Here is a 19,121-nt window from a genome sequence, read left to right as displayed (position 1 = left end):
TAACCCCCCCCCCCCCACCCCTCCCTGTTGGTTTCATAACACACGCTCTCTCTCTCTCCCTCTCTCTCTCTCTCTCCCTCTCCCTCTCTCTCTCTCTCTCTCTCTCTCTCCCTCTCTCTCTCTCTCTCTCTCTCTCTCTCTCTCTCTCTCTCTCTCTCTCTCTCTCCGTGTTGCGTAGAGCAAACAACGACCGCAAACAACGACCGCAAACAACGACCGCGGAGGTCAAAAAAGTTTCTCTTTACACATACTTTGCCCACTGTCAATCTTTGAGCCAGCCACAGATGATACTTAACTAGGCGGGATCAGAAAGATAAAGCGATCCACGTCGATCCATACAAGTTTGTTTACAAAGGACATGGATGGGACTTTCCAACGACGAATGACATGTATGTTAATTGCGTAAGCACATTTTGAAAGATCGCTTAATCTCAAGGTTTGACTTCAGGACGAGAATGGCTTAAAGCAATCCCATTTTTGAAAACTTCAATTAAGTAGCTCATCAGATCAATCGTTTTCTTCACCTTTGGGAGTCTTTCCTTTCTAAGATAATTTTCCTCTCTAACCTTTAACCCCGGAGAGTGACTAACATCAAATTTTTCCCGACAATATCTCCCTTAAATCACACATTAAGGTCATGAGAATATAGGAAATGATCACCAACTAAAGAGGCTCTTGAATTTTAAACAAACTCTCCTTGTCAGGAAATGTCTCGAGAGCAGTATGGATTATTCCCAACCTTTGATAAATGAAATATAATACAGTTCAATAACATTTGTTATTTGTTTATCGCCGTCAGCCCTAGCCAATTGGGAATGTCGTGGGTGGAACTGGGGGAGGGGTCAAGTTATTACTCTAAATATTTTTTTCCTTTGCACTGGTGTGAAATTATGGCGATATCTCATTTCGCTTCAGTATAGACCTCCAAGAAACGCTAAATAATCGGGCATAGGCCTAATGTCTCCCTCTAATTATTATTACAAGGAAGTATTTGGACTATTCACATTTGCGTGACAAACTGTTTACGACGGGTTACGGCGACTGTAGTATTAGCTCAAGGCTTCTCAGATTTCTTATCTTGACGACAGAGGTCACACGTAAAGCAGAAACGAAAACACACACTAAAGGTTGGACCATTAACGACGAAGAAAACATCTGAGATAATTCGTGACCACTTCCACATTGAAAGCAAAGAGAAGAATGAATGTTTTATCTTCCTTTGTCACCTCAGTGAGCTGATTTTCATATACTGCCGTCGCAGGTTAGTCAAACTGCTTGAAGCATGCTATACATAGCACACACCCCCATTTGTGATCACACTGTAAACACTTTATAAACAGTGCATGAACACAGATTCGTAAATTCCATGTGTCTTCTCCCATACGTCAGGAGATTTATATACTGCAAAAATCATTTCACTAGCTATACTTTGTAGAGTACGTCCTGATATATTTTTTGTCTTAGTGGCTACGGACTCGCTAAACAACAACCCATAGCGATGGTACGCTTTGTGCCAAATTTCTGTTCGTTCCTCGCGATTGTATGACCAATGCGTATCGACGATAAACCGACTAACATTTGACAATGAAGTCTCAACTATTTCTTCACGTTTTCCTTTGCATGTGTTTAAAAATCATTACCTTAATTACTTCGAAAGTTTCCTTATCCCAGCAGCCAACATTAAGACAACCTGAACAGTGCGTGCTTGTAAGAGAAATATTTTACTAAATTTTGAACACTCTTTAGCCTGGGGGCTGACAAAATAATTTTTCTTTGACCACGAATTCACCTATATTTCAGCACGGCAGTCTAAACTCTGTTTACTCAAAACAAATTTACTGCGGATAATAAACATTTAGGCATATTTTAGCTCAGCTGTCACGATTGCTGAGTGTTTCGTGGCACGGATTAAGCTCAAATCCTGTATTTACAATATAAATAGCAACATACACTTCTTCCGTTCCGTCGCTCGAGTATCAAAGTGGGTGTTCAGAGGAACTGTTTCTTGTCAGAATTGATAAATTACAATCGCTGCCGTTGCCCAAACGCTTTTTTCTCAATTAATATCAATCTTACGTACGTTCTTAAGAGCATTTCTCTCCGTTGCCTCTTTTAGCGTGCATGTGTGGCCATTATCAACAGTGAAGTGCTGTCAAAAGCAGCAATATCCATTTAGTATTTTCTAAACTTTGCCATCAGTTCTTGTTGCTGGTGCCAATGCCTTCGGCGAGACCTCTGTTCCACTAGTTGGCACAAATATGAGTCTCTTTGAGAGAATATAATTTGAGAAGAAAGAAACATTTAATCATGATTCATCGATTTTCTATAACACAATAGAACGCCTATAACATTGGCAAAAGATTACCACTAAAAAAAACATAATCTTAAATGGATTATTTCAGTTGAAGGCAACTGATATTGGGCACCAGTGCCACGCGAGACGATCCTATATCGCTGCTCTCTTTACCAGGCCCTGAAACGATTTCCAAGGAAATGGACAATTAATTGAAGGGGGGGGGAGGTAGTATTCTTAATCATCCCCCTTATGTGCAGTTAATTTTCTTTAGTCCCCCTTAAAGCCTTTAACTCCCAAGATCTGATTTTTTAATTCTCCCTTCGAGCTGCTAGACATTTCCTTGGAAATTAGTTACGAGAATTTGGTGTAAGATCAAGATGACAACTTCTCCCTGATAAGTCTGAGTATTCTCATTACCTTTTTGTTGGATAATGTATGGATGTTATGAGGAGAAGTTACGTGTTAATCACTTCTGGAGTGAAAGGGTTAATAATACTCTGTTTTGAAACGACTTATCTCCCTCCGTTCTCCCATGCAATCCCCCAAAAATCTTCCGACAAACCCCCCATCCCCCTCAGGTGATAAATAATGACATGTTCTTAAAAGATGGGTTTTCAGTATTCAATTTAGCTCAAAACCCACCTGGTACATAATTAGGGGATAGTGAATTGCTGATACAAGGGTCGTCTCTCCTAAGGGTGGCAAGCCGTTTCCACGGTGTCACCCTCTAATTGACCAAGATTTTTTTTGTTTTTATTTCTCCGAAATACTTGCAGCTGTTCCCTTCCTGACATTGGGTATCAAGTGCTCCCTAACGTATTCCTAAGATGAAGTCTTATCCACCGATGAAAACACTACCACAGTTAAATATTATTATTTCCTAGTTTCTTGCTTAGACCCGGCCAGAAGCATGGAAACTACCCGAGCGATGACGCGGTTCTGAGGTCACGTGACTAAATCATCAGCAAGAGAAGTGAAACGTGAAATTATCAAGAAGGAGGGAGAGCACTTTGATCTCAACTTGACTGGTCTCAAAGGGGCAATACACTTTACTTCCAAGCCTGTTTGTACGATACGTGCTGCATTGATGTCTGAAAAAGGAGATTCCACGTTGGAAACGGAAAGCGTCCCGGTGAAGCCCGCGGTTTCGGCTCAAAGAGCCAGACGTTCAAGTCTGTTCGAGGTTGGGTTTCCAGTTCAACGAGACCGTGGATCCAGCATCGTTTCCATCCCCAGCATTGTACCGAGCCATTTACACACACTTCATCAAAAAGTCACCTTTGAAAACACCTTCAAAATGGAGCCAGACAAGCGATTTCACATCGGCGAAGTGAAAGAAATCCTGGACGAAATGCTGTCGTCTTCGTTGAAGGATGTGAAGTACGATGCCATCAAATGTCGTGCTTTGAGCAAATCTCTTTCTCACACAATCTGTGAGAGAGTTAAGCTTCTGGGATTTACGCGCTTCAAGATAATTTCCAGTGTGAGCATCGGGCAGATAAAGGGCCAAGACGTTAGAATTGCTAGCCGCTTTCTGTGGGATGAAAAACATGATTCGTGGGTAGATGCAGTGTTTACAAATTCAGAAATATTCGCTGTTGCAGTAGTCTATGGAATTTATCAAGAATAAAGCGAAGGAAAAGGTAGCGTTAACTTAATGATAAGAAACTTTACTTTTTGTTTATTGAATCGTTAGATTCAAAAGAAAATAGAAGCGTTTATATCATTTAAAACCCGATAAAGTTAGGTTAATTTGAATGTACACAACTTCGCTACAATGGTTGTAAGTAAAAATTTGTTTAAAGTTTAGGATCATCTTACTTGAATACTCGTTCGGCTTCTATAAGTTTCAATTTAAATTTTCTACGAATACTTCGGTGTAATTTATTCATAGAGTTATTTTCAAAATACCCATTTCGATTTCACTTTGTAATGACCCTTGAAAGTTGTTATCTTGAGGAAAGTACCCCCTTAAATTGAAGTGCCTACATTAAATGTACAGTTTATTGAAAAATGTGGCTTTTTTATCGAGCGATTTATTAAGTTGTTAGCAGATAAGGCTTTAGTTGACGAAAAACTCATGGATTGCAAGGAATTTACAGAGTAAAGGCACTTGCCAAATGGTGTGATTCTCCATCCGGTAATGGCGGAGAAATCGCACGACACCTTAAATAATTACATTTACATCCTCTGAAAGACTTCTTGCGAGGTGCCATTAACGGAAGAAGGGTAGAAAACCGAAAGAACTGAACCGCAAAGAAACGTCGTGAAGTACCCTTCTGCAAAAAGGACCTCCGGCTACCCCTCCCTGCGTGGAATTTTTCTAAAAGTACCGGCCATATTTCATAACTGATCAGTTGCAAGATCCAGGGGTACAAATGCGTAACATTAGGGAAAAACTAGCAACTTCATAAAATTACCAAAAAATCATCAAAACATAGATTATTCATAAACTTTTATTGTAAGAACTACTTTTTGAGAAAATATTTGATGTTATCTGTTAAATTATCCTCATTACTTAATACCCAGAATGCATAGCAGGCGTGGTCATATATTCTATTTACACATTTGCAGGCTTAAATTCACGATTCTGTTTAGAAATAACACAGTTTTATTTACATAACTAAAAAGAAGACATAATTTCCTCATGCTGGTTGGGTAAAAGCTGGAATAATACATTTCTACGCCTATTTAATTTCTTGAGTTCTCCACAGATAGTCCTGACAGTGTTTGCATACACAATAGCTTGTTTATTGTCAAGCTTGTAGGTCATGTCTATAATATTGTCCCTTAGGAAAAAGTTACCCTTGAAGACAAAGGAACCTTTCTGATAAGCAGCACTATAGTCATCAACTTCATCTTCACCCAAAATTATGGCACCACTGCTTGTAACTTTGAAGAGGTAGTAATCATATATGGCGTCATCAGCTGCTGCAATGGCGACAGTACTTCCTTCTTCAACAAGATCAGTGAGTGCATTGACTGTTTTACTGACATTGACTGAGTCTTGATTCTGCCTTGTGACTGCAACATCTCCTTCTCTTGACATCTCAACCTCTCTCCACTTATCAACATACTCCTCATTTTCACAGTCCATGTCAGTTAAACAACCAATGCACATACAGCTTCTTAGCCTTGTCTTCACCTTACATTGCTGAGAAGTTGTTTTTACAGAGTGGATTTTTCTAATCCCTTTTAGCTCTTTAAAAGTGCGGCCAATTCTGTTTCTGTCAACAGCTCCTTCTCCATTTAGTGGAATGTAGAAGTATACTCTCTTGTTTAAGGTGGTTTTGCTGTTGGTTGAAGATGGCAAAGAGAACTTGTCCTTCAGATACTCATAGAGCTCCTTTGCAGACTTGATGGATGCTTCTCTTCGAATCACAGCAAGAGTAGCACGTTGTTTGACATTAGCACCTGCTGCATCTTGCTCTCCTTTTGCATGAGAGGTTTCAAAGAAATGCCGGTCCACCTGACACCCAAAGTCAGACAAAGAACATGACAAATCACCAAAAGTGTGCTTAGATTTGTATTGTCCAGCACACCCATCAGTGAATTCATGAACTTTGTCTACTTTCACTTTGACCTCATTCCTAAGGTACGTCAGTATTAGGCCTTGGGTGTGGTGTACAAAATGGTAGTCTTGAGTGTTGTCTTCTGAAAGGGCAAAGATGTGCTCTTTGATGAGGACAGGGTCTTGTTCTGTACTTGCTTTGCCATCAATGTCAATATCAGCATGGCGATAGACAATTGACACATGAATGCTGACTTTCACAGGATCGAAATACTCTGATTGAATTTCATCTTGTGATCTGCAAGTGTAATTCTCAGAAAAATCATGCACACAGATGATATGGTTGAGAGGCAGGTTTGTCATTAAATGATCAAACTGTTCTTTTTGCCATTTGGCCATAAATGAATGGTAGGGATAATCTTTCAGGAGTTGCTGGAAATAGTCAAACATCTCTTTGACAGGAGTTTCTTTTTGGACCAAGTGGATTTTCCTTTTTTCCTCGCCATTGTTATCTTTGTACGTTATGTATTCATATCGTTTCCACTTGACTTCAGTTTCAGACATTTCTTCAGCTGCTGTCTTGAAGTTCTTCACCCCACACTTGTCACAGCTCCTTGTCAGGCAGTCTAGAGAGGAATAGCTGGAGTCTTCTGGCTTTTCACACAATGTGGATTCCACAGCTTCAGTGAGAAAATTAAAGGCTTGAACTTCATTATTTTGTATGGATTTTCGATATTTCATGCAAGAATCAAATACAATTTTGCATTCTACATGCTTCCTACACAAGCAAGATTGTCTATCTCTCTCTCTAGCTCCAGTAACAAAGAAAGGCTTCAACTGCTCAAATCTTCGTTGTTTCACTTTTATGTCGGGATGTAGCTCCTGGAATTCTTTGAAACACTCTGTTTGAGTCTTTTCAAGGATATGCTTTGCGTGCTCCACATACTCCTTTTTGCCAATTCGTTGCCGCATCTTGTCTCTTTTGGATCCAGTGGGTCGACTTGCTTGTAGGGTCCAAAAATCGTAGATAACACGCTTATCTTCTTCTTTAATCGCGTCACACCTGACATTTCTTTTTGTGCTCAACCAGCAGGCCTCATCACCCTTCAAAACTCTTTCTCTATGTTTGATAGCTTTGGACACCTGGCTTCTTTTTACTCCCATCATCTTGGCAATCCGTGTTTGGTGCTTGTTTTTTTTGACAGAAGATCCAAAAGCCAAAGAGCGCGTACAGTTATAAGCTGCTCTTTCATCAGTCGACTTAGCTTTTTTGACTTTGGACAATCCTTCTGCCAAATCTTCTATTAAACACTCCATTGCTTCGATATTTTGTTGCTCCTCAACTGGTCTCACGAACTTCTTTTTTTCAAGAATCTTCCTTGTGCGAGGAGTACTTGCAAGGTTTTGAAGAATTTCAGCCTTTTTTGCGGGGGTTTGAGGTAAGGCAGGGGACACCTTGTCCTTTGCACGTTTTTTTGCCATCCTTGAACTAAAAGCTGGTGTGGTGATGTTGACTTCAGGTTTCGGTTGCGCAAATGATGACTCTTTTCTATTCTGACGAAGTTTTCGAACCCTTTCTCGAGTTTGCTGTCGCTTTTTCTCTTCCCTCTCTTTTTCTCTTTGCTTCAAAACCTTCTTCTTGGTAGCTGATGCAGCATTCCGCTCACGGTTGGCTCTTTTGTCATCAGCCTTTTGTGCAGATGTGCGTGTTTTCACTGCGGCGACTGTCGCGTTTTTTTTCTTGCTTCGAAGCAAGCGCATTCTTTCTCTTGCTTTTTGTGCAAGAACTTCTTTGTTTCTTTCATAGTATTCCCTTTGTTGTTTAAGCTTTTTTTCTTCTTTTTCTTTTCTCCATTGATCAGCAGAATATTTTTTGTTTTCCATTGAATATTTCGCAAGCGAAGCGTGTAAATTCTCGACGGAAGAAGTCACGCTAGGGAAGTCACGTTCTCTAGTAATTTCCAGTCTCAAACGATCGTTTGTTCATGGGTGTATATCAATTAATTGTTGTATACCCCCTCTAGATGTAATGTACAAGGTTGTTGTAAGCGAGGAAGAAGCGAAGTTTAGATGCGAAGATTTCTAAAACTGCCACTATTTTGCGCGTGTAAACTGATACACCAATGCAAACAATACTGTTCCAAGATCGAATATGTTCGCGATTCAAAAAAGACATAAATTTAGATGTTAAATTGAGTTAGATTCGTGAACATTTGGTACCGATAGAAAGTTTAGAATTTGAGAATGACAGATCTGCTAGTTGAAGAGCAATTTCATTTTAAGCGCGGCTATCACAGACCTTTTTGGAGATGAGGATAAATAATTTTAAGGTAAATTTTCTATGCATTTTATGTGTTCGCGATTCAGACTTTTTGGATTTTTTACGCTGTCTTTGAATTAAATGGAATAAAAATTTGTATACAGAAAATAAATCATCTGAGAATTATTGTATGTATTTTTTTAAACTGATTTGAGCTTTTTTTGCGACAAAATCTTGGTGACTATGAAGTATAGTACAATATTGTATAAACAGCGTTACATGTTCGGTCGCCGAGAAAATTGTTTCGTAGCGCGAATATTACAATTCAGTGTTCCAATTTTAACCATTTTATTGAAAAGTCTATGTTTCTAGTGTATTTCTAAGTCAAAATTATTTTGAAATTTTAAATTTTTAAGTAAGAAATTTTTGAATATGTTTGATGCTTTGTCAGATTATGTTACGCGTTACATAAGAATTCGCCTCACTTTTCTGAATACTAAAATCCATAAAAAAATAAATTCTTCCTCTATTACCACGATTTTTGGTTTAATACAAAGAGGTTAACTATATCTAACAGGATATATAAGTTTTAAAGTGTTTTGTTTGAAATATATATTTTTTTGCTCAATATGGTTTTCGTAAACATGCTTTGCCACCCTGGATCGTGCTACTGATCAACTATCCCAGTTTCCAACTAAGAAAGAGACTCTAGATTCTTAACGCCTATAATACCTGCAGGGCACCGTTTTGATGATAATAATGCAAGCAAACTGTGAAAAATATGTGGAACAGGTAAAAATGGTTATGACCTTTTATCTGCGAACATTAACAATCAAAGGTGTAAATTCTCTCAGATCTGAGACAATATGTGCTGGCCCCTACATAAGCAAACTGGTTACGTAAAACTTTCAACATAATTTTTAAGGCTTTGTTGTAAATCCTTCAATTGATTTATTTTCTAAGTTTAAAGGATGACAAAGGGGAACGAGTGCATTTGACATTTGCATTTGTGGTATAGGTCACACAGGAAGTAACAAGGTGCTTTGTTATATGCTCAGGACTCCTCAATAGGCATAAGTATCTTTAAACCTTTTGACACCTAAGAGTGACTAGCATCCAATTTCTCCTTACAATATCATCCCTGAATTAACCATCAAGGTCACAAAAATAAAGGAAATGATCACCAATAAAAGAAGCTCTTGATTATTAAGCAAATTCTCCTTGCCAAGACCTTAGGAGTGTATAGAGAACAGTATGGAGAATATACATACTGATGAGTAAAGGGTTACAGCGGTCATTTTATTGTCTGGGCCAGCCAGAACACAAACATATAACACGATTGAAATACTTTGGAGAGAAAATTCCTAACGTGGATGTCCTTTCAAGTTCTCCATGACAAAATCACACTTATTGTACTTAAATTGAGCCCTAGTATTAATCTAAGCCACTCTAATATAATATCAAATATACTAATTAAATAATAAATTTATAATTATTTGAACTCTTACTACATATCCAGTATTTGTTGATCATAATTTACAGGTTCAGTATGATAAACACTAATTCTGAAGTTTTCTTTCCATTCAATTACTAATATCATTTTGTCACTCCAACAACATAATTCTCAAAATCATAACTCATGGTAAACAACACTGATTACACTAAAAAAAAACGTCACACAATGATGCATCTCACTGGCTTGCATTAAGCCAGGGCTTTTCAACTAAAACAAAGCATTTGGAGATAACTTTCACTTTTTCGGATCTCTGATTCAAGACCTTGACAAAAACTTGATTTACTAAGAAATCTCGTTCTGTTCATCCGTGGACGCAGCTATTGCATCAACACCCCCGCCCTGAGGAAACGAATATCATCGCTGCTGTTAATATAGCCCGTCCCCATAACACATCCCCATCATTCCAAGCACCATAGAATGCGCCATGCTGTCGCTGTCAGTGTCGCCAGCGATGATTTTCAGCTTGGGTCGACGCCTGCGCAGTCGATACACCACATCATGGCGCACGCGCATTTGATCAGTGATGATCAATCCCTTCAAGTTTGGCAACACACTCATGTCAAACAAACGCTTGATACATTCATCCGTCAGGGAACCCGAACTGCGGTCATGACCACTGACTTCTAGTTCTTCCATTAGCGGGCACCTATACATGACGTCAATGACCGCGGCATCGGTAGCACCGGTGACGGACTCCAAACGGAGTTTGCGCAGATTGGGACAGTTGCTGGCAATGTGGTGCACGGCCACATCTGACAACCATACGCCAGTCCCTGTGTCTGAGGATCCAAGCTCTAGTACCACTAAATTGTCCTTGCAGAGGTCCACGGCTTTTATGACGTCATCATCCCGCACAGAAAACTCCGAACCGAATGTAATACTTCGGAATGGTGTAGGAATACCGCTGATATCATCCAGGTCATCCCTAGAACTAAACATATTCGACACACAATTGCAAAAAAATTATTATCAAATTAAATAATACTGCCGATCATTTGTGAGCCTCATAGGTAGTTGGATGAGGCTGGAAGAGGAAATCAGTGCGTTAAAAAGTTGTGCTTGCTAATCTTTCAGGACCTCTACGCGATCCATAATTTTTTTAGCTACCCTTACTATGCTTGTGTTGTAAGTTGGAGAATATTTCGATCTAAGTTGTAAAACCAAGAGCCAAGTAACAATCACGATGGCCAATCAAAACAAAGAAGAAAATGGGAACCAATGAGAGTACAACGTGAAAACAAATACACCACGTGACATGCAGAGGAAGTCGTGATTGGTTTAAGTTTTTATCTGAATTGTTCAGCATATGGTTTGAGCTTTCAAATGAACAACCAACTCCTTTGGATACAAACCTGAAGAAAACTTTGGGTTCAATCATGTAGAAGCTTAAATTCCTTTCAAAAACTGGGGGCTCAAATACACTAAACGCATCATCGTGGACAGAACATGGCTCGGCGATCTTTTTACAACACCGTCCACACATTTCAAATTCGCAGCCTTTCTTGGGCTGGTTTGAGCATCTTGCTCCTTTGCACTGATATTTTCTTGGGTTGTTTGGTTTCGTGTACGGTCTCTCTGTAGCAGCGCGCTCTTCAGCCTTCACAAACTCCTTCGCATTCCAGTTGAGGCGTTTGTCTACTCGAGGTTGGCAAACGTTCATGGGATCCTTTATACTGAAAAGTTCACCTTGTATAGAAGATGGAATTTAAAATTTTTAGAAAAACTGCATGTAATTTAATTTAATTGCGTTTTTTTATGTTTGTGGGGAATTTCTTTACTTCAAGACAAAATATCTGACTTTCAAAGAATTGAAACAACTCGAAAACAACACTATGTGCAAATTCTCCCAAACGATTCACAGCAAACATCAGACATTTCCATCACTCCTTAAGAGGCCATATTTAGTAGCAGTTTTCGGACGAAGGGCAAGTCAAAGCATAGCATTTGATCACCAACCAAAGCATTTGATCACCAACCAAAACAAACGCCAACAAAAGTGCGAAACGAAAGGAAACAAGCATTAGAGTGAAGTGAAGTATGATAAGCGAGTCCTGGAGCGCTAATAACCAAGAGCTGCTGACAAGCTAGTAAAACCACCTTAAAGTCACATACAAAGTCAATAAAGTTACCTAATTCGTTCAAAACATCAGGCGCCCATAACGTATCTGTGGCACTCCTGAAGAACGCTAATTTCTTTTCGTCGTCCCAATTCATCTTCCTCTCCAGTCCTGCGAAAACGATGTAAGCAAGTCCTTCGTCCACTGTAACTGTACATTCACATTCAGCCGTCTTACACCTACAATTGAAAGAATCTTTATCGCCTGTTGCCAGGAGATATTCCCGAACGAGCTTTCCTAATGACTCAGGGTCCCCTAGTTCTTTTCCCATGCGATGAAAAACCTCTGTAGCATCAATATTAAACCCATTGTCTTCGACAACTTGAAGAAGTTTCCCGACCGCCTCTGCGGACCACTCCTTGGTGAAAGTCCTTTGCGCGACCGTCAAAATACATGCTATGTGGGTCTCCAGAAATTTGACTCTAACTGGCGCGTTACACAGCGTAAGAATTAAACTGGAAAGATCTGCGCCGTCCTTCTCACATATCTTCAAGAACAATTCTGCAGTATTACTGGCAGACGGGCGCCAATGACGGACAGTTTCTCCCAAGATTAAGCTCAATGCGATGTTATACTCGTCAAATTCTTTGATAGACAGTTCAGCTAGATTAGAGATGAGCTTATACACCGTTTCAATGTCCCATAAACTCAAGTCGTGGTTTCGGATTTCGTGAAAGAACTCGTGGATGTGTTTCTCTAAGCAGATAGACGCGTTGGAGTCGTTACTTGATGCATCGCTGTCTTCTTCTATTTGCTCGGCTTCATTTGATTGCTCACGAGCTGAAAACAGTTATAAAGATACTGACTAAGAACTGGTTGTGGTCGAGTTTACTTGCAAGAGAGGGGAGTGGGACCTACAATAACACATTGACATGTTAAGTCATTTAATAACTTCTTAATAACCACAAAAAGGAATCACGTGCAGCGCATCGGTCTGGTTTAACATAATAAATTAATGGTGACATTATCTACGCGTCTCTCCTCCAATAGATCATCAGTTAGAACCACACAAAATAGGAGTTTAGTACAGTTTATCGTATGGAAACACTTTGAAAGGCTTATTCCGGCCCCGGCAATCGAGCCCTGAAAAGGATTGATCGCGTTCCTGACCTTGTCTCCTTCTAAGTCTGTTCCACAGTTCCATAGCATCGTCTAATGTCAAAGGGTCACGCCCATGGTCACCATCACTGCTGCTGTCATCATCATCTGTTTGTACCCCGGCGACAGCAGCAGCCAACAGCAGGTTAAGGTTGCCTCCTGCTTCAACGGCACCCATTTCTAACGGGAGAACCGTTCAGTTAAACTAACAACTCTGTAATGATTAAAATGCTGTATACAAGATGATACAACGCAATCTACGAAGAAACCTGCATGAAACAATATGTTACGTTGTGAGTAGTACTTCTTGCCACGTGTTTCATTCCGAAATTTCCAGTTTTTCTCCACCTTCCATATTGATTCACAAATTTCAGTTATTCCTTGTCATTGTTTATAGCGTGTAACAATTTTCGGTTGCAGGAAATTTTTATGCAACTTGCTTTGGAAAGTCAGTTTAAACGTAAAAGGTTGGTGATGAAATTTCTTACAGGTCTGTACAAAGCACAGCTGAGCAAAAGAGAAACGATTTCTTTGGCACAAAATTAAGAGTTTGGTTCCTCGTTCCTAGGCTTCTTTAGCTACGCGGTTACCCAGATCGTCCCAGGGGTCTATATTTGTCCCAACTCCGGGAACCCCAGGGGTGGAAAGAAGAGAGGGCCTTGGAATAAGTTGTGCGGTTGCCAAAGGTCGTTGAAGACATCACTGAAATCGGGTTATTTGAATTCTCAGGGGTCTCTGAATTTGGGTGAATCTAGACATGTTATCTTTCACTCACCAATAACAGCTATGGCTGGATAAACAGCAGGCCTTAAAACAAAGAATTAAATATACATTAATGAGATGATGATCAACAATGCTCCCTACAAAACTTCCCTGACCTTTCTCCAATTTGGTGGTACTATCTTAATTTCTTTGGAGACAGAAAAAAAAAATGAGCACAACATTGAATTCCCCCCTTGACAACCCAGAGTTCAATTTGCCAATTTTTAGGCCTCTGCATCTCCCTGCAAAACTCAACTGTCAAAGGAGATAATAACAATGCATTCAAATCTAGACATTCAGTTTAAACTGACTTACATGAAAAGTTGCTCATCAGGGTGATTGTACCAACAATTTTTTCCAAATAAGCAGCGTCCTTCCTGGTAATAGTGGCATATCTTGCAAGAGAGAAAGCATTTTGAATCTTTTACTTGTAAAAATAACTGGAAAGGAGGCCTTTTTTGGCTCAAAGACGATGGAAGTTATAATAACAAGAAAAATCCCTGGGTAGCAATCAGGGTACAAGCACACATTGTCCTTGGTCATCTTAAGCCCTTTACCTCTAAGGGTGACCAGCATCTAATTTTCTTCCGGATAAAGAAACCTAGGAAAGCTAGAAAAGCTCCAAAGAATAAAACTTAGAACTCTAGGAAAAGCTTCCAAGATTGTCTTCACTTTCCAGCAGGGTCCTGGGAGCACATATGATTCCATTAGCCAAGTGTGACTTTAAATTGGAACAACTTTCTATGGAGATTATAACCTAACCCTTTATGCCCAAACATCAGTATTCATTTTCTCCATACTGTTCTCCATAAATTTCAGAAGGTGCTAACAAGGAGAATTTGCCAAACAATCCACAGCTTCTTTAGTTGGTGATCATTTCCTCAATTCTTTTAACATTCAGGGTTGAAATTGTAAGGAGAAATTAGGTGTTAATCACTCTTAGGGGTTGAAAGGTTAATATGAAAGCCTGACTGTCTTTCAGCCTGCTGTCAAACATTGAAAACATTATGGTAAGTTTGGTCAATGTGGATAATTTTTCTAAGTGAAGTGTCTATTTTTCCTTAACATATGAAAAGTAGCTGTTATATAAAAAATAAAAGAAAAAATGCAGGAGGAAATAGTGCACAGTAAATCTTGATTTCATAGATGAGAGCAACAATTTTCCTGCAAGGTTATTGTCTAAGGGGCACTACCAAACTTCCACTTGTGAGCGTGCAAGCAGTTTAAATTTGTCCATGCATCTGACTTATCAAGCACAACAGATATTAAATTCAGAATAATAATTAATGATCCAATAGCTATGTAATACTTACAGGGACATCTTTGCTGTCATGTGAAAACCTGCAGTTATCACCCTCCCTGCATTCTCCACGTATGTAATATCTGACAAATAATTTGGAACCAGAGATATAAGTTTCAAGTTCATCCCACAGTTTGTAGGAAGACGAGAAATTGGGACCTGAGAGTAAGGCCAGTAATTTGAATCAAAGACCACACTTTGCAAACATGAATAGTTCAATATAATCAACCACTCCCATTCAACATCTGAAGAAACAAAATTGAAAAGACTATGGAAGGACTAGGGAAACAACAGTCAATGAAATTTACAAGGGGTAGGGGGGGGAGGAGAATTAACTGATAAGAAGATTGCATCAAAAGGCTGATAGATTGGGTTATCAAGATATTTGAAACTCATTTGTAAACATTGTTCCATTTCTTATGATAGTTCAGCCAAACAATTAAGCAATTTGTAACCATGATCAAAAACTTGAATGTTTTAAAACCTTAAATTCAATGCCGTTCCCACTAGGCAAAAATCTGGGTGAGGAACTTTTACCTATCAATTATATTTCACAGCAACTGAATAATAAATTTTCACGACTCCCAAGAGTGACTAGCATCATATTTCTATTAAAAGAATCACCTCCCAATCACACATTAAGGCCACAAGAATGAAGGGATATGATTAACAACAAAAAATCTCCAGATCGTTAAACAAATTCTCCTTGTCAGCACCTTTAGAAATGTATAGAAAAACTACAGCGAGTATGCAAACTGATACTGAGGTGTAAAAGGGTTTAGAGTTACACTCTCAATACAGTTCATAGAGGAGAGAGAAATCATTGACATTTACAAAAAAAAAGCCATAAATATTACCTGCAAAATCCATTAGCCTTCCTGCAAGATAAAGAGAGTGGCTGTGAGTGTGATCAAACCCTTTTCAGATAAGTAAGTTGTATGAATTCAATATCTTCTCGAAAATATGGACGTCTACCCGTCAGAATTCCGGGGTTTTCATTAAATCTAAATTGAACCAGCCAACTTAAAATATAGCAACACCAACTGAGAGAAATCGCAGGATACCGACTTGTATTTATGAACTAATTAGCCAAGTTTATAAGTCCTCGATCGATGCGATTTCGTAACGAACATATTAATAGTTTTGCAGCCAGCCATCGATCGATTTTAATGACTGTAGCGTTAACAAAACTGTTGTTAGAGATAAGTTGGTAATCGACCAAATGATACATTCTAGACCAGCAGTTAATGACGCTAAGTTGATTTTACAATCACACGTACCTCTCAGCAGCCGATGCAGTCTCCATCTTTAAAAACTCCCGCGGTCTTTCTTCCCGCGAAACGGCTACTTTATATGGCAGAGAGTCATGTGACTGATTCAGATGCACTTCGGTCTCAAACATCAGCGGTTACTGCAGAAACCAATATGGCGGACAAGAAGGTATTGAATTTGTGTAAGTCACTATTTTCATCCCGTTCTTCTTCCATTAATGAAAAATTTTTCAGATATTCCACGAGATATCTCTCGAGTACAGCCACTAATCTGAACGAAGAGAACAGGATCTGTTTTGTTACTGATGGGTGTAGTACCGAAGAGTTGGAGACAGTGCAAGATTTAGTTGTCGGTAATTTAGAAGTTTGTGGAAATTTTATTTCCGAAAAAGAGCAAACTTTACTGTTGAAGGAAATCGAACCATATTTGAAGAGACAAAAGTATCAATATGATCACTGGGACAATGTAAGTGTCATTACCGCTAGTAACATTATGGAATAAATAGTGATAGTGCGATCTGTTTAATTTACGTGTAACGATATTGTTTACAACTTTACAGAACTCTAGTAACATATTTTCGGGTCCCCTTTCTGTCAGAATTTGGTTACGTTATTTTTTAATAAAAAATTCATCGGATCACATTGAGATCTGATCTGAGGTCTTCAGCTCAGGTTAGCAAAGAAAAAAATATTGAAATTTTCCCACATAATTTTTTAACAGGCAAAGATAAAGTTACATAGTATTCTTACATTAACCCAGTTCAACTTTGTGTCCACCTGTAGCTTAAGCAAATAATTCAAGTGCAACCCAATGATTGAGGACTATTTCATCATGGAATCTTTAATTCTTGCAGGCAATACATGGGTATAGAGAAACAGAAAAGTCAAGATGGAGTCAAGAGTGTTTGTCAGTTTTCCAGAGAATTCGAGATGTTGCATTCAGGCCTGGCATGGAACTCTTGCCCCATGTTCATGCATTAGATCTAGCTAAAAACGGGTATGTTAAAGCAACCAAATGATTATTAATTCTTTAACTCCCAGAAGTGATTAAAATGTAAGAAATAAAGTACTTTTTCAGACTCCTAGCTTATTTTCTATAATCTCAAACAATTATCCTCCTAAGTGTAAATGAAGGCACTGCATCTTTACCTCCACTTTGGTAATTACATGATTGTAACTGCTACGCTTTATGTCCCAGACTTGACTAACATTTAACTTTTCCCTTTAAACTGTAATCAAAATTTTCAGGTAGAGGTTGTTATCTTGATCTTATACCAAATGCTTGTACCTAATTTACAAGGAAATGTGTAGCAGCCAGGGGAGAATTAATGATCAGATACTGTGAATTACATGGTTAAATGGTAAATAACTCCTTATACATGTGAATGAACTAAACCCATAACAAAATTTTTCAGGCTGGAGACAAACTGTACAAGGATTGTTTTACAGGGATTGTTTTTGGTTGAACATTGAGCTGTGCACATGACAGTTCCTATTAAGATCCATGTGTGTTATTTTCATATGCGTAGTTGTCAACAATGGATAATAGTTCTACAATGTCCAATGCTGTTGAACACTAAACCCTTTGATCACTAGAGTGACTAGCATCAAATTTCTCTCTACATTATCACCCCTGAATCACATACTAAGGTCCTAGGAATTAAGGAAATGATCACCAACTGAAGAAGTTGATCATTTTTACACACATTTTCCTTGTCAGCATCTTAGGAAATGTACGAAGAACTGTATGAAGAATAGTAAAGAATGTAAAGGATTAAGTGTATTAGGTGCTTTAGGCTCCTGTACAGTTATACTGTTCAAATAAAAATACTGCTCATTGTTTGAAAAAAAGTACCAGTACTAAACCTTATTTCAGTCATTCTGTTTGCAACATTTGGTTGCAAGCTGTCTCTTAGCAAGGTTTAAATTACTAAAATTACATGTATTTTAATATCTTATTTTGTTTCAGGTACATTAAACCCCACATTGACAGCATTAAGGTAACAGATGGCTTCTTAAAATATTTGCTTGAAAACAAAATAAATCAAAATTAGTAAATGTTCCAGTTACTATTAAACTTAGTATAGTACTACTTTTAAACCTTTGCATTTTAAGTCTGACATCTCTTAGTACTTTAAAATAAGTATGCAAAAATGCATGAACACACACACACACACAATTTTATATAAGGAACTATAGTTTGGATGAAAACCTTGTTTTGTGGAGTGTAACTGTCAAGTAAATGGTTTTAAAAAGAAGCTTATTTGAGGAGGCAAAGAAGTGAAACATCATGAATTTTGTCTTTTCAGTTTTGTGGAGCAATAATATCTGGCCTTAGTCTACTGTCACCTTCAGTTATGAGATTTAAACATGACAAGCTTTGCAATGTCAAAGTTGATACCCTTCTCCAGCCAAGATCACTCTATATCATAAGGTATGTGCATGCAATGCCATAAGCATAATAGTTAAAAATAAAACATGAATGATACAATATCCCAATAATTTTGTGAGGTGCTGGTTTGTTTTAGCATAACTATATTACACCAGGGATATGTTAAGTGATGCTTCATGTGAGTTTCAGCATTAAGGTAATATGTTGATCATAAAATCCAATGGTTAGAAGCTTACAACCAGAAATGCTTTTCCTCTACTCCACACTGCTATTTACTCAACAGGTCTAGGTAAGATAGACTTATTGGAAAACACTTTCTATTAGGAGCATTGTAAGTAAGAGACACTTATGGAAAATGAGTAAAACATTTTTCTTTCATTCAATTAGAGATGCTGTAAGGTATGAATTTACCCATGAAATATTGAAAGAAGAAGAATCTGTTTGGAGAGAAAAGACTGTGCCTAGAGACAGAAGAATATCATTAGTCCTCAGATGTCAACCCTAGCATTAATCAATCATCTTTTATAAATGGCTATGTTCTAGATCCATTTATTCATAATGCTAATATCTAATTATTTAAAAAATATACTATACATAT

At 38.3% G+C, this 19,121-nt stretch overlaps 4 protein-coding genes across 5 annotated transcripts; 2 read left to right on the top strand and 2 right to left on the bottom strand.

The window, feature by feature from the left end:
- Positions 1-900: 900 nt before the first annotated feature.
- On the top strand, positions 901-4,414 carry LOC131783428 (dynein light chain Tctex-type 5). 2 transcript variants are annotated; one of them, XM_059100185.2, is made up of 2 exons: positions 901-1,261; positions 3,193-4,414. In XM_059100185.2, the coding sequence occupies exon 2, from the start codon at positions 3,384-3,386 to the stop codon at positions 3,924-3,926; it is 543 nt and encodes a 180-aa protein (XP_058956168.1). In that variant the 5' UTR covers positions 901-1,261; positions 3,193-3,383; the 3' UTR covers positions 3,927-4,414. The 2 variants fall into 2 exon arrangements, with proteins under 2 accessions (XP_058956168.1, XP_066015251.1); XM_066159154.1 differs by having other exon boundaries at positions 3,181-4,414.
- A 322-nt stretch (positions 4,415-4,736) lies between these two features.
- Positions 4,737-7,058, bottom strand: LOC136277290 (uncharacterized). The gene has a single exon (XM_066159153.1). The coding sequence runs from the start codon at positions 6,972-6,974 to the stop codon at positions 4,920-4,922; it is 2,055 nt and encodes a 684-aa protein (XP_066015250.1). The 5' UTR covers positions 6,975-7,058; the 3' UTR covers positions 4,737-4,919.
- Positions 7,059-9,895: 2,837 nt separating this feature from the next.
- On the bottom strand, positions 9,896-16,177 carry LOC131783476 (uncharacterized). The gene is made up of 9 exons (XM_059100239.2): positions 16,141-16,177; positions 15,718-15,738; positions 14,874-14,943; positions 13,876-13,955; positions 13,574-13,605; positions 12,811-12,978; positions 11,713-12,480; positions 10,936-11,269; positions 9,896-10,514 (listed from the first exon to the last, which is right to left on the bottom strand). The coding sequence occupies exons 1-9, from the start codon at positions 16,164-16,166 to the stop codon at positions 9,950-9,952; spliced, it is 2,064 nt and encodes a 687-aa protein (XP_058956222.2). The 5' UTR covers positions 16,167-16,177; the 3' UTR covers positions 9,896-9,949.
- Positions 16,178-16,198: 21 nt separating this feature from the next.
- LOC131783215 (alpha-ketoglutarate-dependent dioxygenase alkB homolog 7, mitochondrial) lies at positions 16,199-19,047 on the top strand. Its single transcript, XM_059099946.2, has 5 exons — positions 16,199-16,597; positions 16,986-17,128; positions 18,101-18,131; positions 18,441-18,565; positions 18,911-19,047. The coding sequence occupies exons 1-5, from the start codon at positions 16,214-16,216 to the stop codon at positions 19,026-19,028; spliced, it is 801 nt and encodes a 266-aa protein (XP_058955929.2). The 5' UTR covers positions 16,199-16,213; the 3' UTR covers positions 19,029-19,047.
- The last annotated feature ends 74 nt before the right edge of the window (positions 19,048-19,121 follow it).

Source organism: Pocillopora verrucosa, chromosome 12 (genome assembly GCF_036669915.1).
Source record: "Pocillopora verrucosa isolate sample1 chromosome 12, ASM3666991v2, whole genome shotgun sequence".
In the NCBI taxonomy this organism is placed as follows: domain Eukaryota; kingdom Metazoa; phylum Cnidaria; class Anthozoa; order Scleractinia; family Pocilloporidae; genus Pocillopora; species Pocillopora verrucosa.
This window is presented reverse-complemented; position numbering and strand designations above follow the sequence as displayed.